The following is a 22,569-nucleotide window of genomic DNA, read 5'->3' as shown; positions in this document are numbered from 1 at the left end:
GCAAACTGAGCTAAATCCCACACCTTTGATTCCTATGATGTTATATATCCATTGTCATTGCTGTCCCAGTACATACCTATTTTGTTTCATTTAAATGTTTGTGTTTGCTGTAGATTTGTTGTTGTTGTTTGGGGGGGTTGGGGGGGGGGGGTTGTTGGTTGTTTGTTTGTTGTTGTTTTTGTTGTTGTTCTTTCTTTCTTATTTTTATTATGAACAGAAAAAAAAATTAGTAGAACAAACTCGAAAGGTTATTTTAAATATCCTCTTTGTTTCTTCTTTTCCTCTACCATGGAGTGCATTCAAAAGAGATTATAACCGGCCTCGGTGGCGTCGTGGCAGGCCATCGGTCTACAGGCTGGTAGGTACTGGGTTCGGATCCCAGTCGAGGCATGGGATTTTTAATCCAGATACCGACTCCAAACCCTGTGTGAGTGTTCCGCAAGGCTCAATGGGTAGGTGTAAACCACTTGCACCGACCAGTGATCCATAACTGGTTCAACAATGGCCATGGTTTGTGCTATCCTGCCTGTGGGAAGCGCAAATAAAAGATCCCTTGCTGCTAATCGGAAGAGTAGCCCATGTAGTGGCGACAGCGGGTTTCCTCTCAAAATCTGTGTGGTCCTTAACCATATGTCTGACGCCATATAACCGTAAATAAAATGTGTTGAGTGCGTTCTTTTTAAAAGAGATTACCTGACTCACAAGACTTAACAGAAACGTAAATCAGTGAGTGGTCTTCCACGCAACACGGAAGTCTTAAAAACACTCCAGACTCACTAACAGAGCTGGCTGGAGTAAAGTAATTAGATTAAACCTGTGGCGGGACACCGGTGCGCTGGTCGGGAGGGACCACGTAACATACAAATTGCTTACCGTCTGCAAGAGTTCTGACGTCTGTTGAATCCCGGTACAGTTCTTCTGAATCCATCCGTGCGGCGTCGTTGTCTGTGCGTGCGTTGTTTGTACATCCGTCGTTGCTGACGTCACAACCTTGTTCTTGCTACCGAAATGCAGTTCGACACTGTCCTCTTGAGAAGAGTCCAGAAAGGAATCGAGTCTGTATTTCTTCCCACTAGTGTCCACCACCTCGACGATCTGTATGGAGTTTTCTTCTCTGGTGTTTCCACGAGAGTTGAACTCGCCGAGCCCGCCGAGGATGACCCGCCTCATGTGGGTTTTCGTCTGTAGCTCGTACGACGTCATGTAGCTCAGCAGGAAGACCGCGAACATGCTCAGAGAGATGCAGATGACACACACACACTTCATGTCTTTGCGCATCTGACAGCATTTTCTCATCATCGTTAGCAGCCGGGCACGTTGCTAACCTCGCTCACCATCACGCAGACTATCTGGAATTATATGAATTAAAAATATTTTTAAAACATAATTTACATAACAGTGGCGTAGGAAGGTGCCAAAAAATGTGGCGCGCGCGCACACATACACACACAGGCACATACATACATACATACATACATACATGCTACTGGATCAAGAAAATTGGGGGCACATGCCCTCCCTTGCCCCCCCCCCCCCCCCCCCACCCCGATTCCAACGCCAGTGCATTAACTTAATTTGCGGATCCAGAGGGGGACACATGGGTGTAGTGACACACAGCTGCCGGTTTGAAGTGCTCTTTTTAATGACCTTGTTAAAAATAAAAAATAAATAATATCCATCATCCACAATATACAACAATAATTGCCATGAAGATGCATCTCGTGGCATTTTTATCTTAAAATCTTCAATCGAGCATGAACCTAGAATTTCCCCCACCCATTCACCCGCCGATGTCGCTCCCTTTGGGAGCTCAACTAATTTGCTTTCGACAAATGTTATAAGTATTAAAATAACAATAATCAATTCATTGGTGAGGAGGAAGAGGAAGTTATACTCCTAGGAACCATTACTAACTGACGACACTAAGTTGACCCAGGAGGGAATTAAACTGTATATTAGTGATGGGAATCGGTTGGAATTTTATCATCGATCATCGGTTATAATCGGTTGGCACCAACCGATCAACTTTCGATTACAGAATCGGTTAGAATTCCATGACCAATTTATTAAGAAGGCTTTGAATTATAAGGACCATGCGCCTATTGTCGTGTGCACCCTGCAAATGGCTAATTGTACCTTTGTTAACTATTTAATATAATGTTTCTTTATGTACACATGAAAACAAACCCAAACCACTGTATATTTACATAAGTGTTACCATCTAAACTGGAGGAACAGTTACAGATAACATTTTCTCACATCGTAAGAGCCAATCGGATCAATTTTCGATTATAATCGATCAATGGAACACTACTAGTACGTATATTATCCTGGATAAACAGGTCTTCCATAAACTAGTTGGAAAATATCCGACAGTCCAGAAACAAACTACACGATGTTTGGATAAGCCACTTTAGAGGGAGAATATTTTTAAAAATTAAGTGTCCTTTACTGGAAACGTGAATACGTTCTGTACCAAGGAAAGGGATTTGTGTTCTTACTACTGGACGAGATTCCATGTTTTCTCCAACATGCGAATGTCTACCATCTGCTTAATTATAGGGTTGATTTGTTAATTAATTTAATTTTGGAATCTCAAGCGCAGTGGGGAAATTTAACAGGCACACAGGACATAATTATTTGAAATACAATGTTCAGCTTCTTGTTTTACCAGCAATATATCTAAGAGATTTCATTTAGGTGTACAACATTCCAACATGTAAGTATTTGTATATGCTATATAGGTTCATAATAGACACAAATTAATTCATTAATTAAGATAAATATCGCCCCGTAAAACGTGTAAATGTTGTGGATAATTAAAGATAGTCTATCGCGGATGGCTAATGGAGAAAAATATATTTATGTTTCTCTCATCTTTGCTATGGCATATTTTTGTGAACTAAACATAAACTCGTTAATACGTAACGTGTATTTATTTATTTATTTAACATGCTTTAGATGACGTTGTATGTTAGGTGGAAGGTCGTTTATAGAAAAGTTTAAATATTTATAATTATAACTAGAGGACAGATCGAAAGAAGTCTTTAATTAAATTTGACAAATGTTATACTGAGAATAAATATGAAAAAATCTGGATATTTTGTGTTACGAAAATGTGCATTTTTGACATGAAATACTAGTATTAATAAATATTTATTAATAATAAGTAGGATTTTAAAATAAAGTATTTCAGAGATCATAATTTAGTTACTTGTAACTGAAATGTTGGTAAAAAAAATCTGCAATGCCAATTTGTGTTTTTTGAAACATGCCAAATGATATAATGAAAATATTATGAACTAATTATTACAAATAAAATGTAGGATTTTAGAATAAGACACATAAATAAAAATCTTAGTTACATATTAACTTATAATAAAAATTACTAACTTATGTTTTTAAAAACATGCAAATTTTTTCCCTCAGATATTAATAATAGGAATTATTTACCACCATTGAAAAGTAATACTGTAAAATAAAGCAAAAGAAAAGAAAAATAAATTCATTTAATATTAAGATTAAACATTATAATTTTATTAATTTTAAAAATATTGTTTCTTCATAAAATTTATGTTTTTAAAAACATGCGCATTTTATCTCAGATATTAATAATAGGAATTATTTACCACCAATGAAAAGTAATACTGTAAAATAAAGCAAAATAATAGAAAAATGAATTAATTTAATATTAAGATTAAACATTATAATTTTATTAATTTTATAAATATTGTTTCTTCATAAAACATATTTAACACGCAACTTTTGAGAGTAAAACTAGTTTCTGTGTTGGGTTAAAGCATAACGACTTTACTGTTATGCTGAGAGTCATGGGACACTGATATCACCCCTACATCAGAATAAGTTGTCTGTATCTTTATCATACATAAAAGCAGGCATTATGTCCTCTTCTACGTACTAATATCACACCCACACCCTAACTAGCTGTCTGTACTTTTACTATACATAAAACAAAATATTACGTTCTCTTCTACCCACTAATGTCCCCACACCCTAAAACGTTACCTGTATCTTTATCATATATAAAATCAGGCATTAATTCTTAACTCTTTTACCCACTAATATTACCACGACACCAGAAACAGTTGTCTGAATCTACATCATACAATACGTCCTATTCTATCCACACCAGAAGGAAACGTCGTCTGTATCCGTATCATATATAAAATCGAGCATTTACTAAAATCGACAGTCTACTAATGCAACCCAATCCCATATTGTAATTTCTGTGATGTAAGACGTGCTAACAACCTGTAAATGACCACAATAACACAAAAAACACGGCCATCACACTCAATGTATTAACAGAATAATCATAAACTGAGATATATGTATTAGTATTACATGGAAGTCCTCTTCTACCCACTAATATCACCACGGCACCAGAAAAAGACTTGTACGTATCTTTATCTTACATAAAATCAGGTATCAAGTCCTACTGATATCACTACGGCACCAGAAAAAGACTTGTACGTATCTTTATCTTACATAAAATCAGGTATCAAGTCCTACTGATATCACCATGGCACCAGAAAAAGACTTGTACGTATCTTTATCTTACATAAAATCAGGTATCAAGTCCTCTTCTATCCATTAATATCACGACGATGTCTGTATCTTTATCTTTATCCACTGATATCACCCCCACATCAGAAAGTATCGTTTTCTGTATCCTTATCATACAAAAACCCAGGCATTAAATGTAAGTTCCGTTCTGTCTACTAACATCAACAGTCTACAATCTCAGTTTGTAATTTCTTGAACGGCCTTTGATGTCGGACGTGTTAACAACTTGTAAATGAACACACGCACACACAAAAACACACGACCATCCCACTCAATGTATTAACAGAAGAATTATAGCCTACCAGCTAAGAACACTCGCCGCAATGAATACCGTATCCAGGCTCCCAATGAAGAAAGTATTACGAGAATATCCTCAAATTAAGACATAGCGTGCTTGTTTTGCTGCCAACAGAGTTTTTCAAGTCTTTACTGAAAGAACGAACTCGCTGAAATCTCGCAGAGTAAGTAAAAAAACACACAAAAAACACTCAAACTCTTCAACGCCGTCTGGATGATTGGTTTCACAGAGACGGGCAACAACCGAGGATAGAGGTCCAACAACAACCAAACTCGCATCCAGAGCGAATGGACACCCAGACCTCTCTGTCATTTCACAGCCTCATCAAATGAGCGTCTCTTAACGCGCCAGTAATCGTATTTCCGTGTTTTCTTCGCTCCGTCCAATTCCTGCAGGGTGCTAGGGGAGGAGGTCTATCGTAAAGACGAGAGAAAAAAGCACAACTTGAATATCGAATTATGCTTTTTAGAAATACGAGACTGTCGGGGGGGAACGGAGCTGGATGGGGAATGTTGGACTGTTGCCTAAGTTAAAGCAGTTTGGGATCCAATCAACGCGGACCGGGTGTGGATCTTTGATTGTACAGCTGATCAGGTGTTGGATGCTCTCCACCGGCTATAGCAAAGACAAATAATAACAAAGTTGGGTTTTTTCCCAGACACATTATACCCACAGCCATTAGCTTCGTTGAGAAGAGTAAAAATAAATAAAGCCACTTACTGACAAAATAAGTCAATTTACCGTGCGGAAAAAATTCACCAAGATTTTATATTTTAAAAAAAAATCATTTTGATGCCGACTCTCAAAATTAACTTATGTTTTCTGTCTGCAAGTTAAAAAGTTAAAGTTTATTTTGTTTAACGACACCACTAGAGCACATTGATTTATTAATCATCGGCTATTGAATGTAAAACGTTTGGTAATTCTGACATGTAGTCTCAGAGAGAAAACCTGCTACATTTTTCTATGAGTAGCAAGGAATCTTTTATATGCACCATCCGACAGACAGAACAGCACATACCACGGCCTTTGATATACCAGACGTGGTGCAGAAACATTAAATATATGTGTGTGTGTGTGTGTGTGTGTGTGTGTGTGTGTGTGTGTGTGTGTGTGTGTGTGTGATTAGCTAGTTCGTAAAATATTAACAAAACCACTGGCATAGTATAACAGTAAAACCACACAACAATACCTTTCAATAATGTATTAATTTTTAGGAAAGATATTTAGTGTCTAATAAACGGTTACTGCCATAGGCATATAGTGTAGTAAAGTGTGACAGATAAAACCCAGTGCCGTGATATTGGCCACTTCTACCGAATAGCAGCACGGGATATTTTATATTATATTTACTTCCCTTAGACAGGACAACACGTACCAAGAACTTCGATATCCCAGTCGTGTTGCTCTGATTGAGATGTAGGGAAAACGTTGGTTCCACGGAGCTGAATCGACCCATGACCTATGACCCCCTTAGGTGAGCACCCATTACATCAAGCTCCTCAAGTATTTGTGATAATACTAATATCTCCTGTGCTGTTCAAGGTGGTAGCATACACATATTTTTTTAGTCATGGCGGATTCTAAGTTTTTTTGTTATCGGTATTACGCTGTTGCTCAGTGGGGGTAAGACTGCTAACACGACACATGCAAGGGTTGCCAGAGTATTACATTATACCTGTTACATTCATTAGACCCATCGAGAACACTCGTTTAATGGCAGAACCATCAGCAGTTGGTATCACATCTTGGGGGAAAAAATGTGGGAAAAAATACAGCAACTGTTCGGGTGTGATAATGCACAAAACATATTCTGATTATAAAACCGTAACGTTGTGTCTGAGAGATACAGCCAGTGAGTGACGTATTTACAAACACAGGGGAACTATTTATTTTAATAACTGTGTTTTAATACGTCATACTACTGATAGATGATATCAAACATTCAGTAGCAGTGACGTTATTGATTCAAACAGATACTTATTGATTCAAGCATGTGATGGCACATATTATTCCATACTTCATACTGAAATATGTAATATTAAACATTCACCAATTATGTAGGAACATACCATCAAATTTTCAAATGAAGGAAGGGAGGATTTTTTTATTTAACGACGCACTCTGCACATCGTAATAACGGTTATATGGCATTAGACATGTGGTTAGGGAAAACACAGATAATGAGAGAGGAAACTCGCTATTTATATTAATAATATCTGTTGAAATGATTGATATCACCCTTTCGAAAAGGTCATATTGTCAAATGAGATGTAACAGTAAAACGGTTCTCCATCCTTTTTTTCCACTGTGACGTAATACGACATTTGGTATCAAAATATCATGATGTCTAGCTATCTTCAATATACCAGGAGCCTAATTCACTAAACTCTCACAACTTTGCGATCTCGCAGTGCAATGCTAAATGACTTGCAAAGAGGATGTTTTATTGTCTAGCAGAGCCTAAGAGAGCTTTGTGAATGAGGCCCCAGAACATTAATATAAAAAACTGGCATCCAGTTGACGACACCTCGGCTCACTGTTTAAACTAAAGGTTTTGTTAACTAATATACGATAACTGCCAACTTTGGTATAGAGAATAGGAAACAAATCCACCAGCTTGTTAACAGTCTATTCCTTCGCAAACTCTTTACCAAAGACAAGATAGCAGATACCACAACGTTTTCATATAAAAGTCATGTTCGTCCATGGCGATTAACTGTACCACCCATCAACCATATATAGTAGAAGTTATGCCACTGAACAACACACTGATCTGAAATTATTATTATAATACAGTGGCGTAGGAAGGTGCCAAAAAGTGGGGCACACTTTTATATTTACACACGTTTACACTATTATAAAGCAAATATAAAGCAACATATCTGAAAAGTGGCCCTTGCCCCCCCCCCCCCCCCACACACACACACACACTTCCTACGCCAGTGTAATATAATATTAAACGTGTCAAATTATATGCATATCTAACTTTCCATAATTACCTATTTACAAGTATGAGTATGCAAGAAACATTTATTTTTATTATGCTAAAAAAGAAAATCCAGCCGGTGCTGGTAAGGTATGCAAATTTGTTCACGATTATACATGTATTGCCCATAATTAGTCCTTATTTAGTCATTAGAATAGTATGATGTTTGTTTGTGTCTTGTTTGTGCATATGTTTTGCATCCAGTTCCGTATGTGGAATGTATATATGCAATAAACATTTTATCTTATCTTTTTACTTGTAGGAGCGGTGTGCTTTTTTCAGAGCAATCACTTCTTTAACACTTATGTTTATTAGCAATTCCATAATTGTCTGTTAAATGTGAATTGTGGAGCATGGAGATCTCGCGAAGTGTTCCACTATTTCTGAATGTGGATGAGGTCGTTAAACTGAAGCGGTTTGAAGTCTGAACAGCTGCAAAAGCATGGCGGAGACCTGATCTCAATCTGCCACTAAAATCGGACTCGAGTTACCAACCAACGGTGCCGAGTGTGAAATGTCCTTAACAACGCCATGTTTGAGGAATTCTCAATATCGCTTCAGAAATGTTCTCTTCAGAATGCTACAGTGCACACCACTAGATACGGCACGCTAAATCGTCATGGGTTTGAACTGATTAACGGCACATAAACATGTCCAATCAGACGAGGGAAGGAGACAGTCGGCCTGGGTCTTGTAGAGTTTTCAGACAACTTTAAAGTTCTGGGACAGGTTTCTATTTCACAAAACATCGTAAGCCTAGTTTTGCACGTAAACGTAAATCTACGACTAAAACACAATTTTTATTGCTATCATAGTACAACAAATATAGTTTTAAGTACACATATTTGTTTTTGTCATTAAAATGCTCCATCTTCCGTAATAGTGTAATTTGCCGTGTAAAATAGACGCCAAGCACGTGTAAACGTATGCCCGGTATAACTGCTAATCGCAGACGTAAACTTACGATGTTTAGTTAAACTGGCCCCTTGTTCTACGAAGCGATCTTAGCGCTAAGACATAAGGCAACATAGGGCTGACATCGCTTCGTGGAACGAGGTCCTGAGCCCGTGCTTATCAAACTTTTAGAGTCTAGACTCAATCTCTAATGACATCACACGCATACAATTTGTACGGTGTTGTCGTGGCGTTAAAGTCTTAGACCCTATATTAGAGTCTTGAGTCTAGACTCTATAAAAGTTTTATAAGCACCAGACCTAGAGCCTAATTCGCTTATTTCTTTTAACTGTGCAGTCTCGTAGTGTAATGCAAAAAGACTTGTAAGGCCGATGCGATGTTGTTTAAGAGAGCTTACGAGAGCTTTGTGAATTAGGTCCCAGATTTACGACTGCAGCAAAGTCTCCAGACCATAACTCTATGGTATCTGTATGGGCGACAAGACTTCTACGTTAATGTGCTTAAACTTCTTTTTCTTTTTCTTTTCTTTTTTTAACGCATACGCCCTGAAAGATTAGCTTTCAAATTGCCAGAAACTCCAAGAGTTCGGTAAAAAAAAAAATCATGAATTAACACTCTTGTGCTTTCTCCATTACTTTTTTTGTTTTTACTTAGAAATCAAATATTATTATCTACGATTAAAAAACCCAATCTGTCATGTTCAGTGCATACACAAGATTATCAGTTATTTACATTCTCTGGCATGAAACGTGTCTGGATTTAAATCTGCCATGCCGCCGCGTCGCTGTCCTAATATATGCACAACTGGCCTCAGATTACAGTTATCTTCCCATTTGGTTGTCGAAAATCCGGAAGTTTCACCGCGCAAGTAGTCTGCTGTTTGACTGTGATTATTTCATGGCAGACAGCTATGAAGTGGCAACTGTTTGACTGAAGTGACAGGGGATAGCATGTAGTTTGTAAACATGTGTAACTTGTTGACATTGAAGACTTGTTTGTGGTAATTCCGGCCCATGCAAAAGTAGTGCTTTTTGTGTAAAATGGGTGTACTCCGGCCTGGTTTAGAGGGTGTGTCTGTTTAAACCAATATGCTGGGAGAAAGAGCTGGACAACAGGGGTTGTCCTTTTCAGGGTATGTGTCCCCCATGCAGGCAAAGGTACATACAAAACTTCACGGGCCTGCTGATATTAATAAAAATGTTATAGCCACTAAGGCTATATAGAAACATATAGCGAAATTAATTGTGGTCTGAGGCACAATTGTGGTATGTTGAGATAAACCGAATTGCACTTTATCATCAACTCTAAAAACACTCTACACAGCGTGAGTCCCAATCCAAAACCAACTTTCCTACCTTTGTGATTAATGAGCTGTCATTGTCGATTAAAACATTGGTGAGGAAGGGCTCCGTAATGCGGGAGATTGGGCATGGTCGTCTGCAAACCGTTTCCAGCAGACGGAAAGATAACACGAGCTATCTCAGAACTTTTTATTTAATATCCTGTGTTACGATGTCGGGTCTAACATCTGGAAGAAATACGACATTCCGCGGGGTATAGACGCAGGCATCGATTACGGTGTTAGTCGCAGGATCAGACAACTTTGCGATAGTTATCATGTTAGAAAAAAAACTTACATGACTGTCTGTGTAACGACACCAGCGCGTACTGTAAACTGTCAGATGCTGGGAAATTGCAAACCAACTACCATTAGTTAATTGGAGCACGTTTCAAACATGTGACTGTAGTTGCTAAAGGGACATAGACATATTTTTCACTATTAAAGCCGTTTATGATTACTGAAATCAAACATTACTTATATTTTATTGTTTAGATTTTCCGTACAACCGAAGTGTTTCTGGTTATTACAGCTTTGTAATTTAACCAAACTTAGTGTCCATTTTTATGGGTTGAAACTAGGGTCTGTGTCTTTAAGAAAAGAAAAAAAAACCCAGGTTTTTGTTGTATTCGCTATTATTATCAACTGGCAGCAAGAATGTTGCATATGTATTATTTTAATAGTTAGGACAGTCAATCAAATCTGATAAAAAGATAAAGGATTGTTTTGTTTAGTGATATCACTTGAGCACATTGGTTTATTAAACATCGGCTACTGGATGTTAAACATTTGATCATTATGGACACGAAATCTTAGAGAAAACCCGCTATAGTTTTCCATTTGCAACAGATCTTTTATATGCACTTGCCACAGACAGGACAACACATACCACGCACTTTGAAATGCCAGTTGTCGAATATGTTGGTTGTAATTAGGAATAACTTGATGGATCTATATACGGTTGTGTTGGGAAATGAAATGAAAGGAATGTTTGTTTGGCGACACTTTAGCACATTTTGAACTGTGGCAATAGGGCGGAACGTGGCGCGGTGGTAAAGCGCTTGTTTGATGTGCGGTTTATCTGGGATCGATCCCCGCTATTTCTCGCCCCAGCCAATGCACCAGATTAGTACAGCAAATGCCGTGGTATGTGGTATCCTGTCTATGTGATGGTGCTTATGGAAAAATGTAACGGATTTCCTCTTTTTGGCTGTTGGATGTCAAACATTTGGTAATTTTGACATATAATCCCGCTACATTTTTCCATTAGTGGCAAGGGATTTTTTATATGCAACTCCCCACAGACAGGATAGCACATACCACGGCCTTTGATATACGCACTGGCTGGAACGAGGCCTGGCGTCTGGGCAGTCTGTACGATTATATGGATTTAACTGCCATCATTTTGTATCTTCGTCTTTCGTTGGTTCCGTCGTCTCTGGTGGAAGAATGGGAAATAGTAGAATACCACATTGCTCTGTTGAAATCCAAAACTCTGTACGTCAACGCTTCCCTCGTAGGTCCAGTTAATGATTGAGGCTGGTAGAGGATGGGAGCAGTAATGGTCAGTGAGAGTTGTACTGTGAAATCACTTTTCTTGGTGCTGGTCTAATGTTCGTGTGGTTCCTGAATTAGTGCAGTCAACGAATTTAAGAGTACAACGAAAATATAATACATTTACACTTGTGTACTTCGTGAACGAGGTGCGGCTAACGAATTTAAGAATACAGCGAAAATATAATACATCTATACATATAATACGACTTTATGATAGTAAATTTGCAATCAACGAATTTAAATACTCAACAAAATGTATTTTTAGCAAAAGCACCAAATATATATCTATATATATATATATATATATATATATATAGATCACACCAGTTTTGCCTGAAATGTTAGAGAGAGAGAGAGAGAGAGAGAGAGAGAGAGAGAGAGAGAGAGAGAGAGAGAGAGAGAGAGAGGGGGGGATACTCCCCGAGTGTCTTGTGATATATATCACACACACACCAGTTTTGTCTAAAATGTTAGAGAGAGAGAGAGAGAGAGAGAGAGAGAGAGAGAGAGAGAGAGAGAGAGAGAGAGAGAGGATACTCCCCGAGTGTCTTGTGATATATATCACACACACACCAGTTTTGTCTAAAATGTTAGAGAGAGAGAGAGAGAGAGAGAGAGAGAGAGAGAGAGAGAGAGAGAGAGAGAGAGAGAGAGAGAGAGAGAGAGAGAGAGAGAGAGAGAGAGAGAGAGAGGATACTCCCCGAGTGTCTTGTGATATCATATTTATCAGCACGAGTTGATAAAAGTATGAAATCTGAGGCTTGCCGAGGATTTTATACTTTTATCAACGAGTGCTGATAAATTATGATATCACAATACACGAGGGGGGTATTCTTTTTATTATCCATTATCATTCTTTTCATTTGCGACAGTTGTAAACAATGTCACTAATATTGGCTGAACTCGTTAACTAGCAGAACGGCAGTGGCGTGTCGTCACTAATGGTAGGTTTAGTGCTAAAACAAACACAGTGACGTAACAAAACATTGTCTTGTGATTAAAACAACAAAAGCCTTTAATAGATGATATATATATATATATATATATATATATATATATATATTTATACCATAGTTTGACACCTAATAGCCGATGTATTTTTCGTTAAACATTAATTTATTCATTCATTGAAACCGTGTTGCATACATTTTTGACATCATCTAGACACCATATAAATCGACTTCTATGTAGTCAAACTGACAGTATTTATCTAGTATTAGTCTAGTCAAACTAACAGTATTTATCACAAACTAAGAAAAAAGGTCTCGAATGACATTTTATTACTGCTGACAAGTTCGGGAGTAACTTCAAAGTTAGTGCTGGAGTTACTCTGGAGTAAACCAATTGACCTCTCCTCAATCCTTGACCTGAACCTGATTAAGCGAAGATAACCGATCACGTCTGTCTGATGGTTGGACTATACCAATTCAAATCCCATAGGCGACCAAGTTAACGTTTGTGTTTAAAAACACTATAATTATGCGATATATCAACCAAACTATGACCCATAAATATCAGTACTACAACCCCTACCTCAAAGTATTAACTGCAAAAAATGGTACCTTTCATGGCTCATTTTCGGTATAACCAGATGTTTTTACAACACCCCTAGTTTCGCACAAAATTTTAGTACTTTTTTTTTACATGTACCCCATACATGTTCCAAGCACAAGGCTACTTGACACAGTGGTACTAGACGAATTAAAATTGTATACATTTTTAGCCCAGATGAAACTAATTTTTTTTACAACCAACACACTCAACATTTATAACCAATCACAGGACTTGTGGTGTTAACTTCTCTATCAAAAGTTCGGTGCACCTCGAACTTCGACCCAGCCGGAAAATTAATTGGTATAGTGCTACCTGACACACAGCCGTCTACTTTATGAATGAAACAATGCGGCTGGCTCCACGAGGTGGATACTCTATAGCGTGTGACCAGATGGCTACCTCTCTGCCACTGTTTGGCAACATGGAGGGGCTCCTGTCGGCAAATATGCTGGCCACGTTCCATGCTGTTCCACCTGGCAATAGTTCTTAGTTTATGGCTGCCTTAGTCAAGAGGTCAAGAGTTTTATTGAAGGTCCTCTGCTAATCGGATTGGGGGTCAGAAAATGTAGTATACTCGGCCGCCAAGTTACGTCCTAATGATTCCCATCTGGTATTTCATAATTAAAATGTGTTTACGATGCTTCTATGATAAACTGGGGTTTTTTTATTACTGCTTCTGCTGTTTGACTGTATGTCATGCTCATCGTTTAAAATGTGTGTTTTGACATTTGTTCTGCCAATGTAAAAGGTTTTAGCTAGAAATAGCTAGCAATGTTGTAAGATGGCCAAGTGCCTTTAAAGCGTTACGGCACTCTCCGTGGTAAAGTCGGTTTTTATTACGTGTTCATGTCCTATGTTGTTGGAGGGTTGTTGTTGGTTTTGTGGGGGGGGGTATTCATTTTGTTTTTGTTATTATTGTTTTTTTTTTTGTTGTTTTTTTTTTGCCTGTGGGATGATACATATAAAAGATCCATTGCTGCTAATCGAAAATAGTAGCCCATTGCGTGGAGGCAGCGGGTTTCTCTCTCGTTATCTGTGTGGTCCTTAACCATATGCCCGACACCGTAATATATAAAAGCAGGGCCGTAGCTAGCGGGAGGGGAGGGGAGGGGGCAGAAAAAAAAATCCGGAAAAAATTATAGAAACTTAAAGAAAATTCTCTTCTTAGTTTTAGACTATTAACTACTCAGTTGCCCCCCACAAAATCCCACCCCACCCCAAACAAAAACTCCTAGCTACGGCCCTGAAAATGTTTAATGCGTCGTTAAATAAACCATTTCTTCCTTCTCTCGTGTTGTTTGTTTGTCATTGTATGGTCATATGGTATAGTTTATTAGCTTTAAGCCTTCCGGCTCATAGCCATACATTTTATATACAAATCAACAACATTTGACAAGTTGTGCATAATTGGTGAATGGACAATTAAATATGTTGAGAACGTAAATATAATGCATTTGTAAGATATTTACCAATATTACATAATTCTGTTCTGTTTTGAACAGACAATAACTGTACAAGTTTAAACACAGATGGTTTGGGCTAGTAGTATTTCTTAATATATACTGAATGTAATTGCATGTACAATGGACATTTCAAAATAAAGTGATATTCATCCTCTATATCATTCTGATTACACATATGACATTTCCGTAGCGATCTTTCAATACCATAATATCTACCTTGTTCAACAAACCACTGGTGAGATGAAACAAGAAATGTTATAAGAGTAGAGTAACAATCTGGCAATGATAATCTAAGGTAGTACTGCAAGCAAACCGTATCTATTATATGCTTATATACATTACATTTAGGAGAGTTTTCTAGCATAGTGTACCTCTCTTCAATAAAGTTATCAGTTAAACGTATTTGTACAGTTTTTACAAATATCTCAGTACTGTGCATTCGTAACGTTTGGTAATTAAAGATCGACTGTTCACGTGCGTGTATGATACCCGTGTGCTATCTAAACCAAGTATTTGATACGGATGTTGTCAGAAGTCGAAAATGTTCATACATTTTTGTAGGGTGTTGTTGTTTTTTCTTTCTTTTTTACAGAAAACTTCTTTGCTTTTCTAAAGTTACTGGATTTACAGATCAAACCTGCTGCGTTGTGTCATGGAACGGTTGTTAACCTTTCTGCTGGTGCGAAGGCACGCAGGGAAACACATCGTATGTGCGATTAGGTACATTTTTTGTGCAGCGTGCTCCGAGATTAATTTTGTGCAGGAACTGATGGCCAGCACCTGCTGTGATTGTTACGTCATAGACCACGATGTAACTGATTCAGGGCGGTTCCCGAAATGATCACGAGGTGTAGAGTGACTGGGATGCACTGACCGATAATTATTCAATTGATATCCTTAGCTTGCAGAAAAACCGGTGAATAGTGATGACATAAATCATAGTTACAACTGATAGACATGTTTAAGTAGGGGCTGACGTAGGTATTTGATGTCTACAGGGCGGGATGCAGCACAGTGGTAAAGCGCTCGCCTGATGCGCGGTCGGTCTAGGATCGATCCCCGTCGGTGCGCCCATTGGGCTATTTCTCGTCCCAGCCAGTGCACCACGACTGGTATATCAAAGACTGTGGTATGTGCTATCATGTCTGTGGGACGGTGCATATATAAAAGATCCCTTGCTACTAATGGAATAATGTAGCGGGTTTCCTCTCTAAGACTAAATTTTTGAATGACCAAATGTTTGACATCCAATAGCCGATGATTAATAAATCAATGTGGTCTAGTGGTGTCATTAAACAATGCAAAATGTTAACTTTTTAGGGATCATTGTCTAACACTGGATTCCTTTAATCATTTGTTATGCATTCAAAACCTCCTGGGGGCGGGACGTAGTTCAGTGGTAAAGCGCACGCCTGATACGCGGTCGGTTTAGGATCGATCCCCGTCGGTGGACCGTTTGGGCTATTTCTCGTTTCAGCCTGTACACCACGACTGGTATATCAAAGGCCGTGGTATGTACCATCCTGTCTGTGGGATGGTGCATATAAAAGATACCTCTCTAAGACTATATGTCGAAATTACTATATGTTTGACATCCAATAGCCGATGATTAATAAATCAATGTGCTCGTTAAACAAAACAAACTTTCTTCTTCATTTTTCAAAACCTCCTGTTTATTTAGAGCATATTATGATATGCCATTAATATTTTTTTTTTTTATATTTGTTAAACAAATTTCTACCTTGTTCTTGTATCACATTTATGAACACAGAGATACGCAATTTAAGAATGCTACATGGTAAAATGTGTTCCAAATATCTGAGAAATCTATGAAAGGATTCAAAAGTTATAACCAATTATAAACATTACAAAGTTCAAAATGTCCGTGACCTTTTCTTGACATCCCTTTTACAGAAGTGAACGAGTGCTGCTGAAAGACTCATCTGGTGAACAAACATATCAAATATGACAGCCATTTATTAAAATGTTTCATAATTATAAGCAATTTTAGAAACCTTAACTAAGTCCCACTGTCCTAATTGAGCTTTATCTCATGGGCAGGGTGGGGGATGCAAATGAAAGACCCATCTCGTGAATGCTCATACCAAATACGAAAGCCATCCATTAAATGATTCATAAGCTAAAGGCAATAGAGAAACTAAATGTGGACAATTATTCTTTCTGACATTGACCTTGGCCTGAGGTCATATTGCATTATCATCCATTACAGGGTTTACAAACAAACAAAACTGTAAATTAATTTGTAAATGACCTTGACCTTTACGCAAGGTCACATTATGGGTCTAGGGATGTACACTAAAACACGGTGAACATTCATACTAAATATTAAAGCCATTCATTCTTTAATTCAGAATTAAATACAATCAGAAATTCTTTAACTAAACTTTAACCAAATTCTAAATGACATTGGCCGTTGTCTGGGGTCTCATTCATGGGGATGCGGGGATGCACTTGAAAGACCATGCTAAATATGAAAGTCATCCATTAAATAGTTCAAGAGCTGAAGTCAATTGGAGAAACTTTATCCAAACGTTGACCCCACTTTAACCGAAGATTAACTCAACTTACCCTGTTGAAACTACCGTACATAAACTCTTATTGGCTCTTATTACGCGTTGCGTGCAAACCAAATATTAATTAGTACACATACATATTAGACAATGATGTTATGAAGTCAAATTCCAAATTTAGTTTCAATGTCTATGTTTTTTTCAACTGCATACATACTCAAATCACGATATCTAGTCAATCTATCTCTCTCTCTCTCTCTCTCTCTCTCTCTCTCTCTCTCTCTCTCTCTCTCTCTCTCTCTCTCTCTCTCTCTCTCTCTCTCTCTCTCTCTCTCTCTCTCTCTCTCTCTCTCTCTCTCTCTCTCTAAAGCAGTGCAGGTTTATTTGATGCTGTTAAATCTCCTGAATCCGTATAGGTAAGACTTTCAGGTCAGAATATTTTTCTGTGTGATGCGAGGGACTTTCTGAAAGATATTTCGGGCAGTGACATGTATATATCGGTCTTGAATCTAGAGTTTGTGGTGTAGATGATACCAAAGCATATCTGGTGCACAGTTTGAAGATTTTGACTTGAATTTGGCTGAAAAAGTGGTGCCAGTTGCCAAGAAACGTGATGGCCAGTTGCCATATCATTTTGAGTTTGACAATGTATTTATTCAACTTAAAAGGTCCTTAAGAGACAAATATAATAAGAATATATCACTGCGCACTATTGTGTGAGCTACGTTAATGTCTGTACAAATGCTTTCGTCATGCATTTCCGGTAGCACTCAGAACGCCAAGTGTGGCCTCATAACATACTATTATAGATTATCACATGAGAGTGTGTAGTACAAAATATCTACAATGAAATATTCTATAAAGATTAAACTCTGACATTGCCATGTTGTTTCTTTGGGATGCTCTGGCGTTGGCATGTACGACCAAGTGTGTGTATCTTTAGTTTGGTAATTACGATTTGAAATAACTGAAACAAGGTTTTAGTGCTGTCAGTATGATTCCAGCCTCAAATATGTTTAGTACATGCAGAAAGTCTAATTTAGTTATACCGATCTCTTCTACCGATTATTATGGACCGACCACGGTGGTGTCGTGGTTTAGCCATCGAACATAAGATTGGTAGGTACTGGGTTCGCAGCCCGATACCGGCTCCCACCCAGAGCGAGTTTTAACGACTCAATGGGTAGGTGTAAGACCATTACACCCTCTTTTGTCACACTGACAACTAACAACTAACCCACTGTCCTGGTCAGACAGCCCAGATAGCAGACGTGTGTGCCCAGGACAACGTGGTTGAACCTTAATTGGATATAATCACGAAAATAAGTTGAAGTGAATTATGATTAAGAACCACACAGATATTGAGGGAGGAAATCAGCTGCCGCCACTCACTGTTTTACTCTTTCCGATCAGCAGCAAAGGATCGTTTATATGTAGAATCCCACACACAGGGTAATACATACCACGGCTTTTGTTACACCAGCTGTGGCAGCAGTTAAAATGAAATATTATTATGGAACTGTGATGGTATCAGCATGTAAGCGTATTGCGTGAAGCCAGTCTAGTCTACTGATTCCAATCTTAAATATGTTTACTTCATGCAGAAAGTCGAATTTAGCGATACCGATACGCTTCTATTTCTTATTATGCAACTGTGATGGCTTTTCAATGATGGGCGTTTAAAGTTAATAGAATTGGATAGTCCATGTAGATTGGTTTCATCATAGGCGTACGGGCTCCCAATTGTTTAGGGTGCGGTTTGGTCGGGCTGGTGTTTGCCCGATTTTTACATCGATTATCACAATACGAATGATGGAAACACATGGTGAAAACATTTCAGGCCAGTTCATTTTATCCAGGCGTCTCCATCGTATTGTCTCGAATGCGAAGATTTGTTCCAGTACTGAGGGGAAAGGGGCCAGTTGACCCCATTGAACGTCTTGAACGATTACGGGTTTGACTGTAGAAATAATATATAATTAATGTCCGTTGGATGGATATTTGAAATGGAGAAGGGGTGAGTTGTGATTATCTTTGAATGGCAGGAGTGTATATGGGACAGTGGAGTACATCTTATAGTCCTCTAGTAGTCAACAGGGAGGGGCGGGACGTAACCCAGTGGTACAGCGCTCGCTTGATGCGCGGTCGGTGTGAGATCGATCCCCGTCGGTGGGCCCATTGAGCTATTTCTCAGTCTAGCCAGAGCACCACGACAGGTATATCAAAGGCCGTGGTATTTACTACCCTGTCTGTGAGACGGTGCATATAAAAGATCCCTTGCTGCTAATCGAAAAAGAGTAGCCCATGAAGTGACGACAGCGGGTTTCCTCCCTCAATATCTGTGTGGTCCTTAACCATATGCCTGACGCCATATAACCGTAAATAAAATGTGTTGAGTGCGTCGTTGAATAAAATATTTCTTTCTTCTTCTTTTTTCTTTTTATAGTGAGCAGGGATGCTGCGACCTCCCAGCCAAGCATCTAAACCAAATATTTCATTATTTTTGCCAGTCAATTAACAAATGAAGTACATTCTGATTTCATTTAGACCATGTGTAAAACACATCCAGTGTAATTGGGTTCCACTGTATCCTGCACCGCAACTACCCTAACCGAACGTTTATGAACCAGCTTGACTTGATGACGTATAAACAATTTAAAGGACGAGTCTACTGTTGCTTCTCCGAGTTGTTACTTACCAGCTGTGCACACAACTAGACAATATCGTTAAGGCCGAGCTTTTCGTCTCGCGGAGAATGCAGGCAAAATGCATTCCTCGAGTTCTAACATCACAGACTATTTGAAGTTGGGTTATCTAACACCGCCAGGAGCCGCAACGCCCCCCCCCCCCCCCCCCCCCCCCCTGAGAAGCAATGGGCCGAGTAAACTGAGTTTTCGCTAACCATGCCATTAGCACTATCAGCAGTTTTTCCAACTTTGTTTTGTCTCTGAAGGTTTGCTGTGTTTGATAATACATCTTAGAAAAGTGTGCAAAGATATACTGAACAACAAAAGAAACACGAATATTAGATAGATATGGAACGTCCAGCTAAACTTCGCCGTATTTAATTATCACTCAATCATAAACTTAAAATCATTAAAAGTTTAAAAAATATATAAATATATATCTTAAAAAACCCCACAATTACAATGGGAACGTTCAAATTAGTTTAACACGATCCTTTCGTTTGAGAGAAATAACAAACAGCGTTAACGATTATTACTACTGTTCTTCGGCGGTAACCAGACTGTGCCTGTAATTATGTATTAAACAACGAGTCCCTCCGTCATGGACAGTATACAGGCACAACAGATATTTATTGCGATCAAGACCACCAACCGGTAGCATCAGAGGATTTTATAGACATAACAAATAAATATGTATATGTATGTATTTCAACATTGCAAGAGTCGCTATACACTTAGCTTTCGTTCGGCTTAGTCGGCGACCCATTATTTTGTAATTAACACCTTGGTCATCGACAGTCAGCTATGACACCCACACTTCACTTGGCTGACATTTCATTCTTCTCTAAAGTACTACCAGCAATGGCAGCGTTATCAATCCATACACTTCGGGTAGTGGAAGTGCGATAGCTATTAAATATTAGTATATGTGGTGGGAGAAAAGAAAATACCGTAGTTTGAGCGATCGAGTTTTTCGAGTTTTAGAAGTTTGAGTTTGAGTCTGTATTTACTAGTTTGTATAGCAGTTCGGCCGGGACAGAGAGATCAAGGTTTGACTGTATATCTATCACAAAGAAAAGAACAATAAATTCCATTGGATATTTATTTCTATATTATGGAAAGAAATATATCAGTAATTTTATGCAGTTATTTAAAGAAAAATTCTTATTGATCTACAAACAGAGAATTTAGTAATTGCATGCTAAGCACCTCAATAATTTACTAAATGGACGTCGTCATTTTGCTGTCTTGGCTAGTAGCGATAGCGTTGTAGGCTATAGACTAGCTCGAGTACTCTGCCATTCGAGAGCTAGACGGACATTTGTACGGTTATGATCGCTGTCTGCCGTCAGATATCACACTATAGCAAAAATGTGGAATGGCTGACTACCACAAGGTAAACAAAGATTCCAGCTCTAATACAACAAGAATTCTAAGTTTGACACTAAATACCTTTACAATAATAATTTTCGAGTTCGCCGATAACAAATATTTCGCTTATTCACTACTAATACACACGCTACAGGAAGAAACCCGTCAGCAACTATGTATTTAACCGGAACATTATTGAAAGGGGGTACTGTCGGGTTTCTTCCTGTAGTGTGTCTATTAGTTAGTTACTATGTAAAATATGTGTTATCGGCGAACTCGAAAAATAGACCGCAGTGCAGCGCTACTCAGCGCTGACAGGGCCATACCCTGATCAAAATCCTTTTTATAAACAAATGATACACTATACAAATTAAAACCTAAGAAAAAAGATGAGATCCCCCGCCACACACACCCCCCCCCTCACCCCCCCCCCCCCTCCGGAGGATATGGCCCTGTATCTTATGTGCTATCTTAAAAGTAATCTAATTAAAATTAGCTCCACTATTACATGTGGATCTAACACCAGCCAGTTGGAGCTCATGTCCACCAATCAAAACCTTACTTGCAGAATCCTGCCAGTGATTTAAAACTAACAACACTGCGTAGTCCCCAATGTCCAGGTATCATTTCGTCTGTAAATAATAATTTAAATATTGACCAATCACGCCTTTTATAACGTTATTTGGGAGCGTACAAATTCTAAAAATATCGGGCGAGTTTATTTTAGTGGCCGCAGTACAGCGAATCATACCAATACGTACGGGGTGGGTTATCAGTCTTCAATTTTACATATTTATAAAAAAAAAAAAACTAAATCAGTCTTCAGTTTTACATTACAAATTATTTATTTTATAAAATAAAACATGTTTTAAGGCATTCGTAATTCACACGAAACATGTCGTATACCCTCAGGATAATTCGGAATGTTTTCAAATTATTTTTAAATCACTGGCAGGATTCTGCAAGTAAGGTTTTGATTGGTGGACATGAGCTCCAACTGGCTGGTGTTAGATCCACATGTAATAGTGGAGCTAATTTTAATTAGATTGTCTTAAAAGGATCGTGTTATTGCTAGCTTGTCTAAACACAGATACCTACAACAGCGGAAGGGTGGCTGTTTTGTTTTTATGGTGTTAAACCAAGCAGTGTCAAACCATACCCAATGTTATACCATCGTTTAAAAATAAAAATAATTATGCATGGTCTTCATATGGTTCATAAATATCGCATAAATGCACGAGTTATAATTGTGACGTCAGACACATCATGTTTATCGTA

General features: G+C 38.3%; 1 protein-coding gene across 5 annotated transcripts in view; it reads right to left on the bottom strand.

Moving 5' to 3' along the window:
* LOC121383259 (carbohydrate sulfotransferase 15-like) overlaps window positions 1-22,569 on the bottom strand; it is a 70,138-nt gene that overhangs the window by 31,651 nt on the left and 15,918 nt on the right. For 3 of the 5 annotated variants that reach the window (XM_041513169.1, XM_041513164.1, XM_041513167.1), the window contains exon 2: window positions 874-1,349. In XM_041513169.1, coding sequence (XP_041369103.1) covers window positions 874-1,299 — 426 coding nt within the window. In that variant the 5' untranslated portion in view covers window positions 1,300-1,349. The other 2 variants (XM_041513166.1, XM_041513168.1) reach the window with 2 other exon arrangements.

Source organism: Gigantopelta aegis, chromosome 10, assembly GCF_016097555.1.
Source record: "Gigantopelta aegis isolate Gae_Host chromosome 10, Gae_host_genome, whole genome shotgun sequence".
In the NCBI taxonomy this organism is placed as follows: domain Eukaryota; kingdom Metazoa; phylum Mollusca; class Gastropoda; order Neomphalida; family Peltospiridae; genus Gigantopelta; species Gigantopelta aegis.
The sequence above is the reverse complement of the archived record's forward strand: the minus strand, read 5'-3'. Positions and strand labels throughout refer to the sequence as shown.